General features: G+C 43.2%; 1 protein-coding gene across 1 annotated transcript; it reads left to right on the top strand.

Moving 5' to 3' along the window:
• Positions 1-6,007: 6,007 nt before the first annotated feature.
• Positions 6,008-6,971, top strand: Apcs (amyloid P component, serum). The gene is made up of 2 exons (XM_026407970.2): positions 6,008-6,148; positions 6,266-6,971. The coding sequence occupies exons 1-2, from the start codon at positions 6,085-6,087 to the stop codon at positions 6,883-6,885; spliced, it is 684 nt and encodes a 227-aa protein (XP_026263755.2). The 5' UTR covers positions 6,008-6,084; the 3' UTR covers positions 6,886-6,971.
• The last annotated feature ends 206 nt before the right edge of the window (positions 6,972-7,177 follow it).

The raw sequence follows: 7,177 nt of genomic DNA, 5'->3' as shown, positions 1-7,177 counted from the left end.
CCCACTCTTGAATGGAATGACATTAATCCATTCATGATGCCAGAGTCCTCACGACCTAATCTTTTTTTCTTGGGTAGGGGTACCAGGGATTGAACTCAGAGGCACCCAACCACTGAGCCACACCCCCAGCCCTATTTTCTATTTTATTTAGAGACAGGGTCTCACTGAGTTGCTTAGCATCTCACCATTGCTGAAGCTGGCTTTGAACTCATGATCCTCCTGCCTCAGCCTCTTGAGCTGCTGCGATTACAGGTGTGTGCCACTGCACCCGGCTCATGATCTAATCTTAATCTCTTCCTTTAAGTCTCTACTTATCAACACTGACGCATCGGGGATTAAGATTTCAGTACATAAACTCTGAGGAATACATTCAAACCATAGCGTTTCACCCCAGCACCCCCCCCAATTTCTGTGCTTCTCACATGCAAAATTTGTTCATTTTATTCCACTAACGCCCAAAGTCTCAACTCGTTCCTGTGCCATTTGAAAAGTCCAAAGTCAACTACACATCCTGAGGCAAATTCCCCTCTAGTTAGGAAATCAAAACCTGTGTTTCCCTTTTAATTACAGATTTAAATCATTTATCTCCTCTTTTATTTTACTGTAAGCAGCCAAAAGAAGACATCCACACTTGGATACTCTACTGCTTAGATATTTCTTATGCTAAATATTCTAGTTCTCTGCTGTTAAATTCTGCCGTCCCTAAAGCCCTGGGATACAGACACAGTTCCATCAAGTTTTTTGTTTGTTTGTTTGTTTTGCAAGTGTGTCACAAGGATGGCCTTTACTCTAGTTTTCAATTCCTTGCTCCTCAGTTCCACCTGAGACCTCATCAAAATGTCACTCACTGTCAACATTGTTGCCAATGTTCTCATCATAACCACTCACAGAGTCTCCACATTGCTGACTTTCCCTCAAGTTCTCTACTTTTGAATTGCTCTTAGTTTTCCACTGGTGGAAGTGTAGGCTCTTTCTAGCCTGCAAATTCTTCCAACCTCTAGCTGTGATCCAGTTCCAAAGCCTCTGCCATATTTTCAGGTATTCGCTATACAAACAGCCCCTACTTCTTAAGACCAGGTTTCTGCCTGAGTCTATTTTGTGATGTTATAAAAGAATGCCACAGAACCGGGTAATTTATCAATAATAGCAGTGTATTTTGCTCAGGGTCCTGGAGGGTGGGAAGTCCCAGATCCAGAGGTCATATCTGGGGAGGACATTTTTTGCTGCATTCTAAGATGGCTGAAGGCATCAATGGTGGGCGAGCAACAGAAGAGAGATCAAGAGGGGGGCAAACCCACTCTTATAACAAAGCCCACTCTTGCATTAGTGACATTGATTCATCCGTGAGGTCAGATCCCCGGAGACCTCACCACCTCAAAGAGGTGTGCCAACGGCACCTGAAAACTGACAGATTTGTGAAGATTCCAGAGTTGAGAAGCAGAAGTAAAGTCGGCCAGCAGCCTGCAGGCTGGCATTTAGAGTCTGAAAAAGCTACTTGGGTAGAAAGGTCAGTCATAATCTCAGGTGGCTACTGATTTTTCTCTGTTGGAGAAAATGTTACGGAGTGAGAAACAGAGACAAAATAACCACTCTGTCAAAAAGAGACAATCTGTAATCCGTGCAGGAGGAAAAAAATACACATTGGACCCCCAGTCTCCTAAGGAGAATCTGGTTTCTCTCTTTTTGTATCCTGTCAAAACCCCTGAACTTTAGGAAATAGACTCCCTTCTTCTTTCTCCCCCCATCATCCCCTGAAACTTGAATCCTGCCATGCCCACTTTACGAAAATTGCTCTTTCAAAGGTCACCAATGAAATTTTTATTGCAAAATCCAGCATCCCTTCTACTTAGATCTCTCTCATGCACTTCATGGCACAGGACACACTGCTTCCTGGAAACTCGTGCACACACTCCTTCCTCTCCAGCCAAGCCTCAACTCTTCCCCTGCCTCCAACCAATGAATGCAAATGTCCTCCCACATCAGTGTGTGGAACTTCTGACCTTTTCCGTCCTCTCTTTCCACTGAAAGAGAGAATCTATGATTTCATCATCACCTAAATGCCGATTCCCCGGAAACCTATATTTCTAATCCCAAGTGGCCGTCACCTAGTTCAGATTCTCCACTGGCCTTTTTATCTTTTCTCCTCCTATGGGCAGGTCATATTATGATTTTAAATTCCAAATTTGGGGAATCAGACTTATCACCTCTCCTCCATCTCCTCCAAATTAACTCCCTCACTGTGATCCTAACTGCAACAGTAGCGCCATACTTTCTAAAACTCTATGTGCTGTGGTTTCCGCACGCCCCCAGATTGCATGTTTTGGAAACTTAATCCCCAAAGTCACACTCGGTGTGGAGACCTGGCACCTTTAGGAGGTGACTGGTCACTCATGGGTTAGTGGATTAAAAGCTCATTTTGGAAGTTGCTTTGTGATAAAAGCAGGCTGTCTCTGGCAGGCTTGCTGGGTCTCACTCCATGATTTCTTTTCCATGTTATCATGTGAAATAAAGGCTATCATCCGATGTTGGTGCCATACAGACTTCCCAGCCTCCAGAAATGTAAGCTAAATACATTTTTATTCTTTATAAATTAGCCAGTCCATGGCAATCAGTTATAGCAACAGAAAATGGATTAAGATAATATGCAATAAAAAAAATTTGGAGTGAAATCTAATCGGGTTCTATATTCAACATATTTTTTATTTTTAAATTCTCAGTTTTTCTTTCTTTTTTTTTTTCCGTAAGACTCTTTCATCAGAATGGAATTGTGTAGCTTTGATTTTGTACAACTACACACCAGGGTAATCATCATTATTCTGAATTCTTCCAGTGCCTCTACATGCTTGTAAGTACACTTAAGCTAACAGAACAGACAGTAAATAATTCTTAGTCCTAGAGTCCTCAGTACTACCTCATGTTTTCCTTCAGTCTCTTCCTCCCTGTCCAGCATTTTCTAAGAGTTATTGTGACTTCTTGTCTTCCACAAGCGCCCAAGAACTTAGAAGATACCTTTAAGGTGTTCTTTAGTCCTCCAGTGAACCTTAGTCATTCCTCACTTCCTGCCTTTGGGAAGCCCCCAGTAATATCCCCTTTTTTGTTCTGCTGATGCCTTCTTCCCCCTTTTTTTTTACCCCCCCCCAGGTCAAACTCAATTGTATGCCATCTAACTGAACCAGGATAACCCTGCTGAGACACACAGGTGGCCCTGCTTCTCCGCGGCATCCTATCTGTCATCTTTCCTCTCTTACACTCAAGCCTTCTGGAGCCATTAGACAGGCACCCACCTATATCTGCATGTTCACGGGCAGGAAAGCACCCAGGAGCCTTGTGGCAATGGCAGGTACTGGTTCACCTTGAGAACACCACTCAGTCCTGAAGACCCAGGATTTATGTTCCTACATCCTGACTTTCTGTATAGACGGAGTCCTCGGTTTCCAACTTGATGACGGCCGGAGCACAGTCAATTCCCTTACAAAGCCTGAAAAACATATTCCAGAGAAGGAAAGAATCGGGCCCCATTTTTCCTCCCTCTTTCCCATTCTACTATGAACGAGCTTTGTAACCAAGATCACTTCTTCACAGTGTCTGAACGCATTTTCATGGTCAACTATAAGCCCTGGCACTTGGCCCCAATGGCAGTACAAATCCCCTTACCTCTAGTCTCTCGAGGATCATCCCTCATTCCCCAGTCCAGCTCCATGCACTCAGCTCCTAGTTAAAAAAAAAAAAAGGAATTTCTTTTATATTAATATCCAAACCATTTTTTGTTGACAGAATGATAATTTGTTAATTTATGATGAAAACTAGAAGCAGCTGGCGAAGCCTATTCTTTGAATTTTATGACACTCATTAATCAACATCTGGGACCAGGAATTATATATTCCCAGGGTTCACAGTAAAGGTTACCTCCCCGTTCCTATTTATAGTGTCACCTGCTCATATTACTCCATTCTATCTTAGTTTGCATTGCTCCTAAGCTGTTGCATGTAAGAAGTCCTTGCCCTACTTGTGCCCTTTGATTGCACAAACATATGGAAGGCTCATTTCACATGTTTAAAAAAAATCAGATGAGTGATCTAAATATGAATGAGACCAAGTAACCATCTTTTGTCTAGAGGAGATAAGAGATAAATATGCTAAAATATTTTCAATTCCAGGCAGACATTGGTAATAGACCAAAAAAAAAAAAAGGCTTTAAAATGATAATAGTAGCCAACTAGATAACGTTCTGTGCACTTTATGCATATTATACTTTCTCATTTATCCTCCCCCACAGCACTGTGAGATAGATAGTTCTATCTTTGTTTTGCAAAGAAGGAATCTAAGGTTCAGAGAGCTTTAGTGGGTTGGACAATAGTCAACCACTAGTGAATGGAAACAGTGGAATCCTACTCCAAGTTCTTTGGTTAAGACTTTATTAGGAGTCCAAAAGAGGCAAAATTAATGTCCTGTTGAGACATCAGAAAAGTCTTTATTTTAGTCAGACTTTCACGGATGTGATTAAAAGGATCCAACCAGAACAACTGTGGAGGAGGAAGAGTTTGAGGGCTCATGGTTTCCGAGGTCTCAATGCATAGATAGCTGGCTTTATTCCTCAGGTCTCAAAGTGAGGCAGAACAACATGGCGGAAGAATGTTGCAGAAGGAAGCAGCTCACGTGATGATCAGAAAGCAGAGAAAGAGATTCCACTCACCAGATACAAATATATACCCCAAAGTCACGCCCCCAATGTCCCACCTGCCTTCAGTTACCACTCAGTTAATCCCATCAGGTGATTAATTCACGGATTGGGTTAAGGCTCTCATAAGCCAATCATTTCTTCTCTGCACCTTCTTGCATTGGTGAATTTTGAGGGGCATACCTCACATCCAGACCATAACAGTCTTCATGAAGCAGATTACGCTCAAGATTAATTTTGAAGAACAGTTAGGATTTCAAGAAACAGAGAAGTATAAGTAAGAAATGAAAGAAATAACTAGAAGTACCCAAACCAGGAAAGCAGGGCATCTATGAAGAACAACAATTAGAGGTGTTAGACTGAAGAATAGGATCTGATTCGGAGTTTACAGCCAGGCTGGAGCAAGATTGGAAACAGCATGGGCTTCCAAGCAGGAGGATGAGTATTTAATTCAGGATACAACGAGCTGCGTGTAACTCCAACTCCAACACCTACCCTTACTGTGCCACAAGTCAGATAAAGCTTCGCAACCATGATTCAACCTAAAAAAAAAAAAAAAAAAAAAAATAGAAGATAATGGAAACTTCCCAGAGATAAGAATAATCTGAACATCGGTAGAGAAAGCTAATTACTGGTGGTAGTTATTGGGCCATTGAAAAGGTTGGTCAGAAGGCTGGAGTGAGCTGAGAGAGGAGAGAATGAATTGAAGCTAGACAGGAGGGTGAGAAAGAAGATCCCATACCATTTAGTGAGGAGAGAGAAGAAAAGTCGGATAGGTGGAAAGGAAAAACCTCAGTTAGATATCTTACAGGCAGAGCAGGTTTGAGCAGCAGCTAATCAGGTGTGGCTGCTTAAGTAGTAGCAGAGAGAATTGGAGAGGAAGGTCACTGGGGTTGTGCAAGAGTCAGTCACCACTGATTCCCCAGTATCCAATGTAGGGCCTGGGAGTTAGTAAATAAATGTGCACGTTCTCTATGAATGGGGTCATCACCAAAGATCAATTAAATACACACTTAGTGGCGAAAGACTCAAAGAGAAGAACTAGGAGGGATGCTGACATCCCTTCAGGTATTATGTCCCCAGAAAAATGACAAAATTAGAAATGAGAAAATACAGGATCACAAAAGAAGAGAAAGAGCTAAGTAACCGCTCTGCCAGTCATTTGTGCTTAATAAGTAACGCCCATTGATTTCCCAGCCCAGGGCCTCGCCAATCCTGTTCTGTCAGCAGCTCTGATTGGCCGCACCAGGAGGAGGGTCTGGAAACTCACACATCATTGGTGCTCGCCACCCCCATGGTCACCAAAGTGCCCTTAAAGCCTGCGGTCTAAGAGTGTGAGTCTCAAAGAGTTCAGGGGACAGCCACCTTTGTCACTGTGGCTGCTGTCACAACCCCAGGCCAAGGACATGGACAAGCTGCTGTTTTGGGTCTCTGTCCTCACCAGCCTCCAGGGAACCTTGTCTCAAACAGGTAGGGAGGTCAGGAGGCGATCAAGGAGACTGGGATGAGGAAAGAAGTTGAATCTGGGATCATTTTCTCCCCGAGTTCCTGGTGAAAGTCATTCTATTTCTGATTTCATTCCCACAGACCTCAAAGGAAAGGCATTTGTGTTCCCTAGAGAGTCTTCTTCTGACCATGTGAATCTGATTGCGGAGGTGAAGAAGCCTCTGCAGAACCTCACCTTGTGTCTGCGAGCCTATAGCGACCTTTCCCGGCCCTACAGCCTCTTCTCCTACAATGCTCAGGGTAAGGATAACGAGCTACTGATCTATAAAGAAAAAGCTGGACAGTATAATCTATACATCGGACGGAGCAAAGTCACAGCCAAGGTGGTCGAAGACCCCCTGGCCCCGGTCCACATCTGTACCAGCTGGGAGTCCTCCACGGGCATTGCTGAGTTTTGGATCAATGGAAAACCTCTGGTAAAAAAGGGTTTGAAGCAGGGATACTCGGTGGAACCTCACCCCAAGATTGTCCTGGGACAGGAGCAAGATTCCTACGGAGGCAGTTTTGATAAGAGCCAGTCCTTTGTGGGAGAGATCGCAGATTTATACTTGTGGGACACAGTGCTGTCCCCAGAAGAGATCCAGCTTGTATATCAGGATTCCCCTCCCAGTCCGAATATCCTGAACTGGAGAGATCTGAACTATGAAGTGAATGGTTATGTTGTCACCAAGCCCCGGGTCTGGTCTGAAATCTTGCTTTAATAAAAACTCTAAGAGATCTGCTCAGACCCTATACCGGTAACTCTTTCTTCATTGAATCTCCTATCTACATATTTGTCTAATAAAAAAAAAATATGGTATGATGCCCCTTGCATTGTTTTGTTTTTGTTTTTTGTTTTTGGGAATTTTGGGGGGGGGTTGTTTTATTTGTTTTGGGGGGGGTTGTTTTTTGTTTTTTTGTTTTGTTGTTGTTTTGTTGTTTGGTCACTGCTGTTCCATTGTCCAGAAAAATCAGGTTGTAAAGTAGGGAGAGAAAAAGCTTTAAGTAACAAGG

The sequence above is a fragment of the Urocitellus parryii genome, chromosome 11 (genome assembly GCF_045843805.1).
Source record: "Urocitellus parryii isolate mUroPar1 chromosome 11, mUroPar1.hap1, whole genome shotgun sequence".
NCBI lineage: Eukaryota > Metazoa > Chordata > Mammalia > Rodentia > Sciuridae > Urocitellus > Urocitellus parryii.
The sequence above is the reverse complement of the archived record's forward strand: the minus strand, read 5'-3'. Positions and strand labels throughout refer to the sequence as shown.

Coding starts and splice junctions, on each gene's coding strand:
- Apcs (XM_026407970.2), top strand. CDS start 6,085: ATGGACAAGCTGCTGTTTTGGGTCTCTGTCCTCACCAGCCTCCAGGGA. Junction 6,149..6,265: donor GGGAACCTTGTCTCAAACAG/GTAGGGAGGTCA, acceptor TCATTCCCACAG/ACCTCAAAGGAAAGGCATTT.